The sequence below is a fragment of the Ranitomeya variabilis genome, chromosome 4, assembly GCF_051348905.1.
Source record: "Ranitomeya variabilis isolate aRanVar5 chromosome 4, aRanVar5.hap1, whole genome shotgun sequence".
NCBI classification, from domain to species: domain Eukaryota; kingdom Metazoa; phylum Chordata; class Amphibia; order Anura; family Dendrobatidae; genus Ranitomeya; species Ranitomeya variabilis.
The window spans coordinates 283659164-283678772 of record NC_135235.1 but is presented as its reverse complement, the minus strand read 5'-3'; the positions used below and the strand labels follow the sequence as shown (position 1 = coordinate 283678772).

General features: G+C 48.6%; 1 protein-coding gene and 1 long non-coding RNA gene across 3 annotated transcripts in view; one reads left to right on the top strand and one right to left on the bottom strand.

The window, feature by feature from the left end:
* Positions 1-13575, bottom strand: part of PANK4 (pantothenate kinase 4 (inactive)) — a 39516-nt gene extending 25941 nt beyond the window's left edge. Inside the window, exons 1-4 of one of the 2 annotated variants that reach the window (XM_077250068.1) lie at positions 13323-13575; positions 6254-6336; positions 704-912; positions 344-527 (exon numbers count right to left, since the gene is read on the bottom strand). In XM_077250068.1, the coding sequence (XP_077106183.1) occupies positions 344-527; positions 704-912; positions 6254-6336; positions 13323-13440 (594 nt within the window). In that variant the 5' untranslated portion in view covers positions 13441-13575. Of the gene's footprint in view, positions 1-343; positions 528-703; positions 913-6253; positions 6337-12078; positions 12342-13322 lie in introns of those variants that run through there. The other variant, XM_077250069.1, reaches the window with a different exon arrangement.
* LOC143764475 (uncharacterized) overlaps positions 12504-19609 on the top strand; it is a 12121-nt gene continuing 5015 nt past the window's right edge. The window contains exons 1-2 of the long non-coding RNA XR_013213206.1: positions 12504-12905; positions 13028-13140. This is a non-coding gene — a long non-coding RNA (uncharacterized LOC143764475). The remainder of the gene's footprint in view (positions 12906-13027; positions 13141-19609) is intronic.

Sequence of the window (19609 nt, the reverse complement as noted above, 5' to 3'; positions counted from 1 at the left end):
TAACTTTCAAACTAGAGAAATTTAAAAAAAAAAAAAAAAAGTGTTTTCAAAAGGTCAATCCCGTTAAGTTATGAGTGAGCATGCTTGGGAAAGGTGTTATCTGAGCATGCTCTAAAAAAAAAAAATGGTTGATTCCCTGTGGTTTCATGTCTTGCGACTGTTGGATAGCCGGCTCTCGAACAGCCACTAGACATGAAGCCGTGAGGAATCAACCATTTTTTTTACAGCACGTCGAAGACACTGTTAGGACGAGCATGCTCAGATAACGCCTTATCCCAGCATGCTCGCTCATCACTACTGGAGACCTATTTTGACAGCAAAAAATGAAAATATTAAAACTTACCTTAACTATTGACACTCCGGAGCCGATGCTCACTAGTAAATAGGGGAATATATTGGGGTGAGTGGTCTGAAATCGAAACTCGGGATCCGCGTGCTTCACGTACACAAATGCCTCATGAGGAATATTCTTCAGCACGAAGTTGCAGCCCTTTATCAGACAGGTCATCTCATCCTCCTTGTCAACTCTAGGGAAAAAATATAATTTTGTGCAATAATTATTATAATTAGTGAAAAGCCGTGAGCCACGTCGCCGACATGTGCCAAACACGGTGGCTCTTCTATAAAGTCACATATCTAGCGGCCAGGACCCCCACCGGCTCATTGCCCCCACGATGAGGCTCATCCTGTAGGAATTACTTACTTTAGTCCTAATTTCTTTTCGATTAAGTCTTTGAACTTGTAGGCTCCCCCGCCGGTCGCCTTTATAACCTTGGTCTCTGTATTCACCAGATGGTCCTTGATGAAGTCCAGGCAGGTTTCTATGTAGGCGTTCTCAAATTTGATGAAATGCAGTCGGGCCGTGATCTCTTCTTGCTCCGATATTTCATATAATAATGCTCGGTCTGCATCCTAAGAAGGGAAAATATTAAGAGTCAGACAACACCCTCTACTTACAACCATCTAACCAGCCGAGGTGGGGAGCACTCAAGAGGTGGAGCTTTAATTACAGCCAAAAACGCTTAGTCCCATCGTCGGGAAGGCAGAAGCTCAACCCCCCCATCCTCGGGAAGGCAGAAGCTCAACCCCCCCCCCTCCATCCTCGGGGAGGCAGAAGCTCATCCCCCCCATCCTCGGGAAGGCAGAAGCTCAACCCCCCCCATCCTCGGGAAGGCAGAAGCTCGAACCCCCCCCATCCTCGGGAAGGCAGAAGCTCAAACCCCCCCCCCATCCTCGGGAAGGCAGAAGCTCAAACCCCCCCATCCTCGGGAAGGCAGAAGCTCAAACCCCCCCCCCCCCATCTTCGGGAAGGCAGAAGCTCAAACCCCCCATCCTCGGGAAGGCAGAAGCTCAACCCCCCCCCCATCCTCGGGAAGGCAGGAGCTCAACCCCCCCCCCATCCTCGGGGAGGCAGAAGCTCAACCCCCCCCCATCCTCGGGGAGGCAGGAGCTCAACCCCCCCCCCCCCATCCTCGGGGAGGCAGAAGCTCAACCCCCCCCCCATCCTCGGGGAGGCAGAAGCTCAACCCCCCCCCATCCTCGGGGAGGCAGAAGCTCAACCCCCCCCCCCATCCTCGGGAAGGCAGAAGCTCAACCCCCCCCATCCTCGGGGAGGCAGAAGCTCAACCCCCCCCCCCATCCTCGGGGAGGCAGAAGCTCAACCCCCCCCCCATCCTCGGGGAGGCAGAAGCTCAACCCCCCCCCCCATCCTCGGGAAGGCAGAAGCTCAACCCCCCCCATCCTCGGGGAGGCAGAAGCTCAACCCCCCCCCCCCATCCTCGGGAAGGCAGGAGCTCAACCCCCCCCCATCCTCGGGGAGGCAGAAGCTCAACCCCCCCCCCATCCTCGGGAAGGCAGAAGCTCAACCCCCCCCCATCCTCGGGGAGGCAGAAGCTCAACCCCCCCATCCTCGGGGAGGCAGAAGCTCAACCCCCCCCCCATCCTCGGGGAGGCAGAAGCTCAACCCCCCCCCCATCCTCGGGAAGGCAGAAGCTCAACCCCCCCATCCTCGGGGAGGCAGAAGCTCAACCCCCCCCCCATCCTCGGGAAGGCAGAAGCTCAACCCCCCCCCCCATCCTCGGGAAGGCAGAAGCTCAACCCCCCCCATCCTCGGGAAGGCAGAAGCTCAAACCCCCCCCCCCCCCCCCCATCGTCGGGAAGGCAGAAGCTCAACCCCCCCATCGTCGGGAAGGCAGAAGCTCAACCCCCCCATCCTCGGGAAGGCAGAAGCTCAACCCCCCCCCCATCCTCGGGGAGGCAGAAGCTCAACCCCCCCCCATCCTCGGGAAGGCAGGAGCTCAACCCCCCCCCATCCTCGGGGAGGCAGAAGCTCAACCCCCCCCCCATCCTCGGGGAGGCAGAAGCTCAACCCCCCCCCCCATCCTCGGGGAGGCAGAAGCTCAACCCCCCCATCCTCAGGGAGGCAGAAGCTCAACCCCCCCCCCCATCCTCGGGAAGGCAGAAGCTCAACCCCCCCATCCTCGGGGAGGCAGAAGCTCAACCCCCCCCCCATCCTCGGGAAGGCAGAAGCTCAAACCCCCCCCCCATCCTCGGGAAGGCAGAAGCTCAACCCCCCCCATCCTCGGGAAGGCAGAAGCTCAAACCCCCCCCCCCCATCCTCGGGAAGGCAGAAGCTCAAACCCCCCATCCTCGGGAAGGCAGAAGCTCAACCCCCCCCCATCCTCGGGAAGGCAGGAGCTCAACCCCCCCCCCCACATCCTCGGGGAGGCAGAAGCTCAACCCCCCCCCCATCCTCGGGAAGGCAGGAGCTCAACCCCCCCCCCATCCTCGGGGAGGCAGAAGCTCAACCCCCCCCCATCCTCGGGAAGGCAGAAGCTCAACCCCCCCATCCTCGGGGAGGCAGAAGCTCAACCCCCCCATCCTCGGGGAGGCAGAAGCTCAACCCCCCCCCCATCCTCGGGAAGGCAGAAGCTCAACCCCCCCATCCTCGGGGAGGCAGAAGCTCAACCCCCCCCATCCTCGGGAAGGCAGAAGCTCAACCCCCCCCCCATCCTCGGGAAGGCAGAAGCTCAACCCCCCCCATCCTCGGGAAGGCAGAAGCTCAAACCCCCCCCCCCCCCCATCGTCGGGAAGGCAGAAGCTCAACCCCCCCATCCTCGGGAAGGCAGAAGCTCAACCCCCCCCCATCCTCGGGAAGGCAGAAGCTCAACCCCCCCCATCCTCGGGAAGGCAGGAGCTCAAACCCCCCCCATCCTCGGGAAGGCAGAAGCTCAACCCCCCCCATCCTCGGGGAGGCAGAAGCTCAACCTCCCCATCCTCGGGAAGGCAGAAGCTCAACCCCCCCCCCATCCTCGGGAAGGCAGAAGCTCAACCCCCCCATCCTCGGGGAGGCAGAAGCTCAACCCCCCCCCCATCCTCGGGAAGGCAGAAGCTCAACCCCCCCCATCCTCGGGAAGGCAGAAGCTCAACCCCCCCATCCTCGGGAAGGCAGAAGCTCAACCCCCCCCCCATCCTCGGGAAGGCAGGAGCTCAAACCCCCCCCATCCTCGGGAAGGCAGAAGCTCAACCCCCCCCATCCTCGGGGAGGCAGAAGCTCAACCTCCCCATCCTCGGGAAGGCAGAGGCTCAACCCCCCCCCCATCCTCGGGAAGGCAGAAGCTCAACCCCCCCCCCCATCCTCGGGGAGGCAGAAGCTCAACCCCCCCCCCCCCCATCCTCGGGAAGGCAGAAGCTCAACCTCCCCATCCTCGGGAAGGCAGAAGCTCAACCCCCCCCCCCATCCTCGGGAAGGCAGAAGCTCAACCCCCCCATCCTCGGGGAGGCAGAAGCTCAACCCCCCCCCCCCATCCTCGGGAAGGCAGAAGCTCAACCCCCCCCCCATCCTCGGGAAGGCAGAAGCTCAACCCCCCCCCCCCATCCTCGGGAAGGCAGAAGCTCAAACCCCCCCCCCCATCCTCGGGAAGGCAGAAGCTCAACCCCCCCCCCCCATCCTCGGGAAGGCAGAAGCTCAACCCCCCCCCCCCCCCATCCTCGGGAAGGCAGAAGCTCAACCCCCCCCCATCCTCGGGAAGGCAGAAGCTCAACCCCCCCCCCCCCCCATCCTCGGGAAGGCAGAAGCTCAACCCCCCCCCCCCATCCTCGGGAAGGTCCGCAGCGGTTTCCCATGCGTTTACAGTACAATGTAAACCTATGGGAAATGCAATCCGCAGTGCACATGCTGCAGAAAAAAACATGCAGAAACGCTGCGGTTTACATTCCGCAGCATGTCAATTCTTTGTGCGGAATCAGCAGCGGTTTTACACCTGCTCCATAATAGAAAACCGCAGGTGTAAAACCGCAGTGGAATCCGCACAAAAACCACGGTAAATCCGCAGTAAATCCACAATAAATCCGCAGGAAAGACTCAGTTTTTGCCCTGCGGATTTATCAAATCCGCTGCGGAAAAATACGCAGAGGATCATTCTACGTGTGCACATACCCTTAGCAAGGAGTCCAAGACCCAAATTCTAGTAACTTCTGGTGGTCTGAATGGTAAGACATTCACCAACGCTCACCATTTGTGAAAAACAATAATCCAAGACCATTTGCTCGGCACGGTGTGGCGGCTTTTGTTAATAGCGGAGGGCACGATGCGGTGCCAGATCCGTTGTACAACAGACGTCTATTAGAGTTGAGGCGAATCAAGTCTATCAGCCATGACGGTTATCTGTGAGCGCTGGATGGGGGGGCGAGAGCCGCGTCACACCAGAAACCCGATGCCACGCCAGGCTGGCTAACCAAAGGAAGAGGCGCTGTTGTCGTCAGGAGACAGTTCTCCCTCTCCCTTCCAGCAGTCCCTTCCAGCACCATCATGGCCGATGGCATTAGAGTTGGTGAACATCGATCCGCACATCCCAGGCCAATAGCTTCCATAGGATCACTAAAGATGCCTAAAAAACCTTTGCGACCAACTGATAAAGAACAGCGGTTGGTCCTTTAGTTTAGGGAAGAGTTAGAAGGCCGTATAACTTGGACACAGTGCTCGGACTGGCCGGTAGCTCATCTGACCCGAGCATGACAGCTGCATAGAAAAACATGGTGTCACACTCGGGTGAGCCGCCGGCCAGTGCAAGGATCGTGTTGTGATCTCCGTCCGAGTTCCGAGTTACACGGCCGCCTGACTCTTCCCTTAGACGGACAGAATTTCTAAACAGATCCTACGGCACAAATGGGAACACAATCAAATGGCGTCAAAGCAACAACTGCAAACTAGAAGATAACCACAGCCAACAAAAAACAATAAATCATATGACAGTGTGACTGCAGACTGCAATCACTGCACTCACTAAAATGCAGGGAAAAAACAAAACAAAAAAACAACACGATTCCTCAGCCACAAGGCACCTTGAAGGGAATGTACCATTAGAAAATAGACTGTATAAATTAGTGGGGGGGTGTTAATTTTTATTTAATTTGGGGTCTTTTTCACATCATAATCTCAATTATATAAGAAATTAAAAATATTTTGCAATTTTTTTTACACTGGCTACTAAGGCTGTTACACTCGTACTTCCTGTTCTGCACAGAAAACTTTTCATCAGTATCATTATCATTACAGGCAGGATTACAATGACAGGTAATATCTTTATACACAGCTGATGACACGATCCACCAATCACAATAAGATGGCATGGCTCACCTCCTCCTCCTCCTGCACAATGACTAATAACTTTACATACAGTAGATAACACAGGATCCACCATACACAATAGGTGATGTCACAGCTCACCTCCTCCTGTACAATGACTGATAACACCTCTATATACAGTAGATAACACAGGATCCACCATTCACAATAAGCGATGGCACAGCTCACCTCCTCCCCCTCCCTGCATAGATTGTTATTTGAAAAATAAATAAGATATGAAAAATGTTGACAAAATAAATGTAACACAAAAACTGAGTTTATACAACAAGTCATTTTCCGATTTCACGTTGCCTTTAAAAAGACTGAGGGGGCAAAGCTTAAATCAGAACTGTGGCTTATTAATTTTTCGGATCGGTGGAGGGGGTCGATCCCTCGTTGACCATAAAGTAATGATAAATACTAGTGAAGAGATAGGATTACCCAGGGGTATTCCCATATTATTACACATACTACATATTGGGACTGAATCTTGGAGATGGGAATACCCTTTTAAGCTACAGACTAAGAAATTTCCTAAAAGTAAAATTATCTGGTCTTAAGTGGAGTAAAAAAACAAAACAAAACAAAACAGTAACTTATGGCAGAACTAAGAGTATAAATCATTACCTTCCCGCTGTGATCGAATGACCGGACTTTGGCTACTTTGTGCTGTACGGTAGAATAATAGGCCAGCTTTGTTAGGGATCCACCTGGGGAGGAAAAGCAGACATAAAATGACAAGAAATCACAGCACACACTGACACACGATTTTTTTTTCTTCCTAAATTTTGGGCTAGAGGTTATTTTTGCAATTGGGCTTCATTAAAAATGTTGCAGCGTTTGTCTTTCGCAGGCTCTTTTTCTTGTTTCTCCGCATGTTCAACTTTGATGTGGTCATCAGCCGACAGGAGCTCAGGACAAGACAGATAGAAGTTACTTGCTCTCCTGTCAGAAGAAGCTCACTGAACAACTCTCAGATCCCTCATTCTTCAGCCAACAAAACACTGTGCAACATACCGCATAGAAGGCACGAGCCTGTAAAAGAAAAACTTGGCAACCTTTTCTAAATAACTCAATTATAAAAAAATGATACAGCACCAGACATAACCTGTACACAGACGTGGCGCTGTTTTAGGGAGAAAGCAGCTGTATATTTCTAATCATGCATTGCCCCTTTAGGAAATTAGTGCTACAAGAGCAGACAATCATGGAAAAGGAGGTCTGACTGCTGGGACCCCAAAATATTATGAGAATGGGAGTAATAAAGTCACCTGTGTGAATGGAGCAGTATTGAGCATGTGTGACCACGGCTCTAGTCACTGGTGGTCGCACATGCTCAATACTGCACCAGTCACACAGGGGACTTCAGAACCCTCCATTCTTGGTCCCATTAGCCGGACCCCAGGGAATGTTATTTTTTATTATCTATAAATGGATTGATAGGTGATAAATATTGAACATGGGATACCCCTGGAATTATTTAGATGTACTTTGTAAATACAGGGAAAAATTAAAAAAAAACTGGAGTAAACGTCCAAGCACATAAAGTCTGACACATTTGTAGTTTGTTCACCCCTAGCCCACTTTCTACATGAGAAATATTTGCCTTCTAACCTAGCAGAGGTCACCGCCAGGGAACGGTCCGTGCCGCCATAGACGGTGTGACAGCAGGCCGGCAGGAAGGAGACGGGCACGGTAATGAGACTAAGACCACAGCCATGGCATGGTTAATAGGTCGCGGCTGCTGATGTTGATCTCTGCACCATAAGGCTCAGACTAGACTGCAAAAATAATCTCATGCAAATCATAAGTCTCCAACTGCGACAGCAGGAAATGAGAAAATCATAAAAAGACTAGGTTTCCAAAGGAAAAAAAGAGCAACTTTGCAATTAAATCCTCAAGAACAGAGAGATTTTTTATTTTATTGTTTACGACTTGTTGCCCGAGTCACCGACCACCACTGCAGTCCATCAACGGTGGTCGGTGTCCTTGCTTTACAGCCTGCAAGTACACTGTGTTCCAAATTATTATGCAAATAATATTTCCTCATGTTTTCTCTAAATTACCTATCTGAATTGCAGTCATTGTTATTTTCCAGTCATCTACTATTCTAGTATAATTGCAATGTTTTGGAACAAACTGCCTATGAAAACCGTATCTTTTAAAAAAAAATAAAAACACTCAAAATGCATGTTCCAAATTATTACGCACAGCAGAGTTTTCAACCTTTTTTTTTTATTATTTTGAACAAAAAAAATGGTCAATTATGTAGTTATAAGCATTATCAGCTTATTACAAAATGAAATTAAACAGTTTTCAAGTGAAAACTTTATTCTAGGTGATGTTACATTTGCACATAGGACCCCTTGTTCGAAAAAAGCTTCTGAACTCTCTCGTCCATTGAATTTGTCAGTTTTTGGATGGTTTCTGCTTCAATTGTTTTGCATGTGGACAGAATACCCTCCCAGAGCTGTTGCTTAGATGTGATCTGCCTCCCATCATCATAGACACTCCTTTTGATGATGCTCCAAAGGTTCTCAATGGGGTTGAGGTCAGGGGAAGATGGTGGCCACACCATAAGTTTGTCCTCTTTTATGCCCATAGCAGCCAGAGATGCAGATGTGTTTTTTGCAGCATGAGACGGTGCATTATCAAGCATGAAAATGATCTTGCTGCGGAAAGCACGGTTCTTCCTCTTGAACCATGTCAGGAAGTGTTGTTTTAGAAACTCCACATAGATTATGGAGTTCATCTTTACCCCTTCAGGGATCATAAAGGGGCCGACAATCTCTCTCCCCATGATTCCAGCCCAAAACATTACTCCACCTCCTCCTTGTTGGCGCCTTAGCCGTGTTTTCATGGGGTGTCCATCAACCAGCCATCCTGTCGACCACCTCTATCCACTGCACACAAGCAGAAACGGCTCCAGTGGGCCAAACGATACATGAAGACTGACTTCCAAACTGTTTTGTTCACCGATGAGTGTCGTGCAACGCTCGATGGTCCAGATGGATGGAGTGGAGGATGGCTGGTTGATGGACACCCCATGAAAACACGGCTAAGGTGCCAACAAGGAGGAGGTGGAGTAACAGCTGCAAACCTCTGAAGGACCCTGCATCTTGTTGTTCTGGGGACGTTGGAGGCACCAGCAGCTTCAAAAACTTGTCTGCTGCTATGACAAGGCATTTTTGCAGCTGCTCTTTTAACCTTACGCAATTGCCTGTTGGAAAGAGTCCTCAATTTTTCCTTATCAGCACGCACACGTGTGTGCTGGGAATCAGCTACATACTTCTTGATTGTGCGATGATCACGAGGAAGTGTCTTGGCAATGTTGATTGTAGTCATGCCTTGACCTAAATACTCCACAATTTGTTGCTTCTCAGCAGCCGACACATCCTTTTTCTTTCCCATTTTGGCCAAAAATGTAGGCTGCTTAATAATGTGGAACAGCCTTCTTAGGCCGGTTTCACACGTCAGTGGCTCCAGTACGTGAGGTGACAGTTTCCTCACGTACCGGAGACACTGACACACGTAGACCCATAAAAATCAATGCATCTGTTCAGATGTCATTGATTTTTTGCGGACCGTGTCTCCGTGTGCCAAACACGGAGACATGTCAGTGTTCGTGGGAGCGCACGTATTACACGGACCCATTAAAGTCAATGGGTCCGTGTAAAACACGGACCTCACACGGACGTTCTCCGTCTGGGGTCCGTGTGCGTGCAGGAGACAGCGCTACAGTAAGCGCTGTCCCCCTCACATGGTGCTGAAGCCGCGATTCATATGTTCCCTGCAGCAGCGTTTGCTGCAGAGAAAATATGAATAATAGTGTTTAAAATAAAGATCTATGTGTCCGCCGCCCTCCCACCCCCTGTGCGCCCCCCCGCTGTCACTCCTTCCTCTCTGCCCCGCGCCTCCTACTGTATGCGGTCACGTGGGGCCGCTCATTTACAATCATGAATAGTCGGCTCCGCCCCTATGGGAGGTGGAGCCACATATTCATGACTGTAAATGATCGGCCCCACGTGACCGCATACACTAGAAGCCGCGGCCAGAGCAGGAAGCAGCGAGGGAGGCGGGTAACTATTTTCAGAACAGCGGGGGGTGGGGCGCACAGGGGGTGGGAGGGCGGCGGACACATAGATCTTTATTTTAAACACTGTTATTCATATTTTCTCTGCAGCAAACGCTGCTGCAGGGAACATATGAATCGCGGCTTCAGCACGATGCAGGGTACCACACGCGTGGGTACCCCACGCTCCGTGGGGTACCCACTCGCCATACGGGCGGCACACGTGTGCCGCACGTATGGCCTACGTGAGTTCCCAGGCACACGGACACGGATAACTCCGGTACCGATTTATTCCGGTACCGGAATTATCTGGACGTGTGGGACAGCCCTTAAGTAGTCTTGCCTTTATTTGGACACACCTGCCAAACTAATTTGCACAGGTATCTGCAATTGCTTTCAGTGATATAAAGAGCCCTGACACACATCACCATCAATGAGTTTAAATGACAAACCAAAAAATTCTAACCTTATCACTCCTAAACTCTTTGTGCATAATAATTTGGAACACAGTGTAGGGATGGTTGAATCTATTTGCCGGACAGCGGACCATAAACCCAGTCAGTAGCCCCTGGCTGCTGGACAAGTGTAGGAGGCTCGTGAATCTATTATAGCGCCTAGGATCGCATTCGCGGCTTTTTGATTGACGGCTCAATGTCATGATTGCGGCGTGATGAACAGATGATGCGGCTTTTCACTTATGCGACATAGGGGAATCCTGAAAAGTAAGATTCGCAGAGCTTCTGTACAGTGGTTACTGAGCAGCAGCCTCGCGGATGCACCGGCATTTAATGCGGCAATATGGGGCATCTAATCGTGCTTACAAGCTCAATAGAGGAGAGAGCTTGTGAGCACTGCACAAGTCCGACCACCGCTGCTACAAAGATCCCCTTGACCACAAGCAGTAAAGGAAAAATACAAAAAAAAAAAAAAAAAAAAAAAAAAAAAAGGGTAACTTGCCAATTTGCTGGTTTTCTAGCTTTTACAAGCACGTTACAAATGTATCCCCATCTAAAAAAAAATGAGAATAACTCAAAAATGAAATCATAATGATGCAGCTGGGAGAATTCAGCTCTGAAGTTTGCAGAATTGCAAACTATCTGTAATAGAATACATACGGTAAGGGCTCGTTCACACGTTTAGTTTTTTGCTGTGGGGGGGGGGGGGGGACAAAGAAAAAGAAAAAGAAAAAAAAAAAAAACGACAAACAAAAACAGCCAAGTGATTACTGAAACCTCCAGCACACAATGCTCATGTTTTCCTTGCAGATTTTAACCAAAGCGTTTTCTCAAACTTGCAGTGTCGATTTTTTTCAGCTATTTTTTTTTTTTTTTCAGAATTTTTAATTGATGTAAATGAATGGAGAGAAAAAAAAAAAATGCAGAAATGTTCAGATTTTCCAGTTATTTCTGACTTATGTGGTTTATTGTCTACAAGTGTAAAATAGCGATTATCCATAGGTGGACGACTACATCACAAGAATAGCCCAAGAGATACAGCCACACAAAGATCTCTAGATTTAGAGAGATTAGACGTCCCTTTAAGAGTTCGGTGAGATTATAGAGGCGCTGATCCTGCTCAGCGAGCGATCGCACAAGGTTATATATTTATATACCTATAGCATTACATAGGGGCGCGGACACACTGCACTGAGCCATTTACCATTATAAACATATAAGACAGAGTTTGTGTTAATGGAGAATAATTGGGGGCATTGCCTGTAGGGTCACTAACTGGGTTTTGCAGATGATGTAGCTTTTCCACTACAAAATAAAAAAAAAAAAAAAAAAACTGCCGGGGCCGATTGACCTCAACATTCAGCTGCAATCGATCTTAAAAATGCACCGTGGCTGCGATGTGAATGCAGCGGCCTTAGTGCACGTGCTGCACCCTAGGAGTAAAGGCAGATTATACCTTTTTGACACAAGTACCAAGATATATATATCTTTCCTGTGCATAAACACAATTTCACGGTGCATTTATTTATTTTTTTAATTGCGTCTCGTAGCACGTTGCGACCTTGTTGCATTTTTGTTTTTCTAAAACTGCAACAAAAACGTTTTATTTTCCTTTATAGCAGTGCAATGTGTGAACATGGGTGATCCATTAAATAGGCATAATAAACCTGGATTATTCGGCCAAAAAAACTATGTGAACGAGCCCTTAAAGGGGTGGACCTGCATAAAAATATACATAAATATATATTTTTTTGGGGAAAAAAAAAAATAATAAAAAAATATATATATATATATATATATATATATATACACATATATACACTAGCCTCCTGAAACAATGAATATTCAAATATCATAGGACCTCTGCAGCCTGTGATAGTCTGCAGCGGTCACAGTAACATCTGATGACTTGCTGCACTACTCACCAAACTGCTGCAGCAGTCCTTGTTTCCAGAGCCGAAGCAGACCACCCAGAGAAGCCAGCACTGGGGTCCATGGGGTGCGGGGGAAAGCAATGACGAGGAACAATGCATTATGGGACATGTAGTGGATGACAGTGATGCGTCAGGTGACCATACTCCCTTGTGCATGAATGAAGGAACGCTTCATCTTTTTGCACCGCGCACACATTAAAGCGACGTGACACACACCAAGCTGGACAACCCCTTTAAGGGGGTCATCACATGAACGGCACCCCCCATATGAAAAGGGTGCACACGTGATAGCGGCGAATGGAGTCCTAGTCATGGGAGTCCTAGTCATGGATGTGCTCTAGAGCTCCACAGGAACCCCCTCCTCAAATTCTGGGGTCCCACCGGTCCCCTATTCATCCGGTGGATACTACACGTTGTCAGGACGCCCCTTTAAGTAGCTTTGTATGACTCCGTACACAGGTCGTCTGACCGTGTCCATACAGCTGAATTAAGAATGCAGCTCTGCAGTACCACGTGGGCTGTCATGGGCCCCGATATGAAAGCGCCAATGTGGCCCCCAAATATTTTAAATCTTTAATAGCAATAGTCTTTTTCTATAGGCCAAAGGGACTTTTAGGGCCCCCTAGGCTCCAGGGCCCGGGTGCGATGTTGTAGTTACGCCCCTGGCTGTAAGGCTCAAGTCACACTACAGAGAGCGCGGACACACAACGCTACAGTTACATATGCCACCATTAGAACAGCAGACACTCCCTTGAGAGGGTTAATAATTAAGCTCCAACCTCTCCCATCAGCCCATAGGTGCCCTCCTGCAGTGAGCAGTAAGTGCACGGATACCTCTATCCCTCCCTGCACGATATTCAGCACAAAACCGCACGGTGTACTCTACAGCTGAGGAAACAGTTACAGCAGGTTGTTTACTTTCTACTTCACGTCTCTGCAGACACCTGAAGGAGCATCACGGGAAATGTATTTTTTTCGCTCAATTCCACACATTTGCCTGATGTCAGCTTAAACTACAACTTCCAGAAACCAGCGCAGCCGCAAAGACTTCAGGTAAGTGTAGTTTGAAAGCTAAGCAGGCTCTAGCTGAAAGGAGCTACAGGAAACTACACTTCCCATAGTTCTATGCGGTGAAGGGCAGTACAGTGTAGAGGGGCTAACTTGCTAGAACTGGCAGGCTGATGGCATTTACTAGCGCTTCTTGCTCGCCCGGGCATGAATGGCGTCCGACTCACCAATGTCAATGGCGAAGCGCTTGGCGTTTTCTAAGTTGCGGAATATCTCGTCAGCGGGAAGGGTGATGCTTTTGTCCATGCTGGCTCCACTCTTCCCTCTGCCTCCGCTTGCCGCCATGCTCTCCTCCCTTCCCTGTGCTGCTGACGTCAGCCTGGTGGTGGAGGGGGAGGTGAGAAGCCAGGAGAGACTGTGTGCTGGAGGGGGAGAGAGGAAAGCTGCTGCTGAAAGTACTGTAGGAGAGGAGTTGAGTGGCAGGTGTTGGATGTCCCGCTAAGCTTTGCGCATACATTTGAATACGTTTTGCATAAATTATGATAATGAGGCAAGACCGAGTATATATAAAGCGGCGCTGAGGAGAGCAGCTCACTCAGTTACCAGGGTCACACGCTGACTAATGCTACTGTTAGCCCATGATGGAACTGTGCAGGAACCCTGAAAGCCAGAATGGTTGTGCATGTCCTTATTCCTGTACGTTAAGGTTATGTGCACACGTTGCCGATTTTGTTGCGGATCTGTGCCGGCTGTGCTGTATGTACCCCTGTGCCGGCTGTGCTGTATATACCACTGTGCGGGCTGTGCTGTATATACTCCTGTGCGGGCTGTGCTGTATATACTCCTGTGCGGGCTGTGCTCTATATACCCCTGTGCTGGCTGTGCTGTATATACCCCTGTGCAGGCTGTGCTCTATATACCCCTGTGCGGGCTGTGCTCTATATACCCCTGTGCGGGCTCTGCTGTATATACCCCTGTGCGGGCTGTGCTGTATATACCACTGTGCGGGCTGTGCTCTATATACCCCTGTGCTGGCTGTGCTGTATATACCCCTGTGCGGGCTGTGCTCTATATACCCCTGTGCGGGCTGTGCTCTATATACCCCTGTGTGGGCTCTGCTGTATATACCCCTGTGCGGGCTGTGCTCTATATACCCCTGTGCCGGCTGTGCTGTATGTACCCCTGTGCCGGCTGTGCTGTATATACCCCTGTGCGGGCTGTGCTCTATATACCCCTGTGCTGGCTGTGCTGTATATATCCCTGTGCGGGCTGTGCTCTATATACCCCTGTGCGGGCTGTGCTCTATATACCCCTGTGCGGGCTGTGCTCTATATACCCCTGTGCGGGCTGTGCTCTATATACCCCTGTGCGGGCTGTGCTGTATATACCCCTGTGCGGGCTGTGCTGTATATACCCCTGTGCGGGCTGTGCTGTATATACCCCTGTGCGGGCTGTGCTGTATATACCCCTGTGCGGGCTGTGCTGTATATACCCCTGTGCGGGCTGTGCTGTATATACCCCTGTGCGGGCTGTGCTGTATATACCACTGTGCGGGCTGTGCTGTATATACCCCTGTGCGGGCTGTGCTGTATATACCCCTGTGCCGGCTGTGCTGTATATACCACTGTGTGGGCTGTGCTGTACATACCACTGTGCGGGCTGTGCTGTATATACCACTGTGCGGGCTGTGCTGTACATACCACTGTGCGGGCTGTGCTGTACATACCACTGTGCGGGCTGTGCTGTATATACCACTGTGCGGGCTGTGCTGCATATACCACTGTGCGGGCTGTGCTGGATATACCACTGTGCGGGCTGTGCTCTATATACCACTGTGCGGGCTGTGCTGGATATACCACTGTGCGGGCTGTGCTGGATATACCACTGTGCGGGCTGTGCTGGATATACCACTGTGCGGGCTGTGCTGGATATACCACTGTGCGGGCTGTGCTGGATATACCACTGTGCGGGCTGTGCTGGATATACCACTGTGCGGGCTGTGCTGGATATACCACTATAGGGGAGATCGTCCTGGGACACTCGTTATTAAATGGACTACATCGGACCAGGGAGTATTTGTGTTGGTTTATTATTGTATTTTTTTTTTTTTACAGGTGATTGAGGGTGTCGCATGGATTAGCAGAAACATAAAGATGGGAAACTGTGTAATGTTTTATTTTGTTAAAATACTTTATTCTGGCTGTGTGTATATTTAACCCCTTAACAACTATAGGATTAGTAATGGATAGGGGTCTTATTGATGCCTCTCCATTACTAAGCCGGGCTTGATGTCACCTTATAATACAAAGATGACATTAACCCCTTATTACCCCGCATGCGCCATTTCTGGGGCGGCTGTGAGCTGGTGTTTGTAGCCGGAGGGGGCTAATATCCATGATCACTTCCTAGGCTTCCTAGCCCGCAGCTGTCTGCATAGCCTTTTCTGGCTATTAATTATAGGGGGACCCCACGTCCTTTTTGGGGGGCCTCCTATTTTAATAGCCAGTAAAGGCTAAATATACAGCTGCGGGCTGATATTCATAGCCTGGGAAGATCCATGGGTATTAATCCCTTCCTAGGCTATAAATATCGGCCCCCAGTCAACAGCTTTCCCTCTCTGGCACAGAAAATTGCGTGGAAGCCCACACCATTTTTTTTTTTCAATTTTTAAAAAAATTAAACAGACATTGTGTTTAAGGCCGGGGTCACACTTGCGAGAAATTCGCACAAGTCTCGCACCTAAATATCCGGCACTGCCGCCGGCACTCGGGAGCAGAGCATGCGGCTGCATGTATTTCTATGTGGCTGGATGCTCCGGTCCGAGTGCCGGCGGCAATGCCAGGTACTGAGGTGTAAGACTTGTGCGAGTTTCTCCCAAGTGTGACCCCAGCCTAATGCAGATTTTGTGTGTCTTTATTTAAAGGTACCTTCACACTGAACAACTTAACAACGATGTCGCTAGCGATCCGTGACGTTGCAGCATCCTGGATAGCGATATCGTTGAGTTTGACACGCAGCAGTGATCAGGATCCTGCTGTGACATCGTTGGTCGGAGCTAGAAGGCCAGCACCTTATTTCGTCCCTGGATCACCCGCTGACATTGCTGAATCGGTGTGTGTGACGCGGATTCAGCGATGTCTTCACTGGTAACCAGGGTAAACATCGGGTTACTAAGCGCAGGGCCGCGCTTAGTAACCCGATATTTACCCTGGTTACCATTGTAAATGTAAAAAAAACAAATACTACATACTTACATTCCGGTGTCTGTCGGGTCCCCCGGCGTTCTGCTTCCCTGCACTGTGTCAGCGCCGGCTGGCCGTAAAGCAGGGCACAGCGGTGACACCGCTCTGCTTTACGGCCGGCGCTTACACAGTGCAGGGAAGCGGACGCCGGGGGACGCGACAGACATCGGAATGTAAGTATGTAGTAGCTCTTTTTTCACTATTTATTATTATATATATATTTTTTTTTTTTCTTCCCCTCCTCCCTCTCTCTTTTCTCCCCCTCCCCTTCTTTGTAATGTCTTAGACCTTTTTAGATATTTATATGCATTTTTATAACTTGTAGCGGTATACTCTTACATTTCATACTTTTTAATTTTTTAATTTGTAGGGTGACTTCTGCCCGCTTTTTGTCATATGTGTTAATAGATAATAAAGGTGATTTTATATATTTAACATAGGTTATTTTGTCCCGGCTAATTCCCGGTTTTATTCTGTGTACTGTACAGCTATACTCTTATTTATCTCCCCTCTTCACGTAGTCAGTGACCCAATAGGACTGCAGTGCTCCAGCTGCCGGCGCATTATGTGGGTATTATGTGGGCATATGGCGCTTTAAAAGGACTAAGAGACCGCCGGTATCCTCAGCCCTGACGAAGAAGGTCCGGAGACCTTCGAAACGCGTAGGCAAGTGTGGTCCTGTGCGGCATCCGTCCTTTGCCTTTTGTTTTGGTGACGTCACCTTTACCACGCCCCCTTTTTTCACCGCTCCGTGCACCAGCTTCCTCTGGTCCACGTGTGCCGGCAAGCGGTGCTCCTGACGTGTGCGGCGGGCACACACTCACCAGGGAGGACGCTCCCTTCACTTTCAGGTGTTTGTGCCGCCCCACGCTGCCGCCTTGGACATCGCTACCCTGGACATTGTACTCCTCCTTCTTTGGGCCGCTGGCGATCCGGTCTCTACAACTTATTAGGACGACTGCAGCCCTACTGAGAAAGCGCCATCACCCTTACAAGCAGCTACATCATTTGTCAGTAAGTGTGTTTTTTCCTTTTCACATTAGCCACGCATTGTATGAGGAACTCTGGACAAAACAGGCATTTATCCTGCTATTGACTATTGGTTGCTGATACTGCTTATACCTTCATTGTGCTTCACGTTGTGCCCAGGTAGACGCTCATTCTCTACACTTTGTATTACTTTACTTTATTTAGTTGGCGCGGTGCCTCTGTCTATTTAATACTCTCCTTTGTTATTTGACAGAATTAGCACAGTTACTGTCTAGGCACCTGCAGCCTTCTTTTTCACTCCCCTGGGAGCGCCGGTGTGTGTTTCTTTGTTGGATAGATAGATCTATAGATAGATGGATAGATACATCTATAGATAGATGGATATACATCTATAGATAGATAGATCTATAGATAGATGGATAGATAGATCAATAGATAGATAGATGGATAGATAGATAGATAGATCTGTAGATAGATAGATAGATAGATAGATTAATAGATAGATGGATAGATAGATCTATAGATAGATATATAGATAGATAGATTAAATAGATCTATAGATAATAGATCTATCTATCTGTGTGTGCAAACATTATTCTTCAATGGTGTATGTAACAAAAGAGGTTAGACAAAGAAATTGCATCATAATTTTTTTTTTTGTTAAATAATAGATCTTTATTTAGCCTACAAAAACGCATGAAAATCCGCATCAAATCCACGCGGATTTTTACCTGCGTTTTCTGCTAAGAGATGCAGAATCTGCGCAGAAAATTCTGCAGGCAAATCTGCAACGTGTGCACATAGCGGTAAGTTCACACTGGGTGTTTTTTTGCTGCTTTTTTTTGCTAATTTTCAACTGCTTTTTACAGTACCAGCAAAGCCTATGAGATTTCAGAGATCTCATGCACACACATTGGTTTTTTGTGTCATCAGGATTTTGTGCTTTGCTGCTTTTTTTGGACATAGAGCATGTCACTTCTTTCAGCGTTCTTGCAGCGTTTTTCACCCATTGGCTTGAGTGGGTGTTGAAAAAAAAGGCGTCTCCCGAAGAAGCACAGCGAAACGCGCGTCGGGGCAAGGGACGCCAGGAGATCAACACGCGGCCATTTAAGTAATATACTTTATAGCTTGATTATAGTGATATTTAGTCATGGGTATAGATAGCAAGTTCTAGCCTATGTTAGGCAGCCGTACACTGAGCACCGTGCACATTATTATCCCATTTCAAATATCTTACTTCCAAACATATAGGTGATTATACATTAATCCATTGAGAAGCGATCATTCTTTTTATAGGCGAACAAGTGATTTAAGCCTTATGAGGATTTCATCAAATTATAAATAGTGTATCACCTTACTATGTCTGGGAAATTAATTATTCATATTTTGGCCGCTGTTTAGTGTTAATTCCATGGCAGAATGATCCCTATTTTCTATTGAATTCAGCACCTTTTTTTCCTACTAGTTTCATTGTAATATTTGACGATTTAAAAAAAACGAAAACATACTGACTCTGAAGTTATTAAACTCCTATGGTCACGAAGCGTTTAAATATTTAATCACAAATCTTTATTAACATATAAAATACACACAATTTAAAAATGCCTCACAGTCACAGATAAATATATCAAACATAGAGACCAGCGACATTAGGCTCTATCCAGATCCAGGTACATCAGGTGTATCAATACATAATGCGTATACTATCTATAAATATGCAGCAAAAAGGTTATTTAATTGGTCTCCACGGTTGGGACGTATTTTCTTGATACATGTGTGGTGCAAAAAGCTTGGGTTTGAATGGTCATCTAAAGTCAGGTCTCAAAGGAATTTTTTGTGAGGAGCAGGTGACAGGTGGCTACTTGATGCCGCGGAAGGCTACTAACCCTAGGAATAGAATGGTTGCCAAACCTGAGTAGATTGAATTCTGATGTACTATATATAATGACAGTTGGATAACTAACCATTTGGTTTTTTGATCCGCTGGAGGGTTTATACCATAACAGGATGCGAATGCACTTTATTGGGACCTGTTTGGTCATCTGGTCTGCACTGTCACTTTAAATTTGTATATAGTTTTGCCCAACCTTTTTGCTGCATATTTATAGATAGTATACGCATTATGTATTGATACACCTGATGTACCTGGATCTGGATAGAGCCTAAAGGTACCGTCACACTAAGCGACGCTGCAGCGATAGCGACAGCGATGCCGATCGCTGCAGCGTCGCTGTTTGGTCGCTGGAGAGCTGTCACACAGACCGCTCTCCAGCGACCAACGA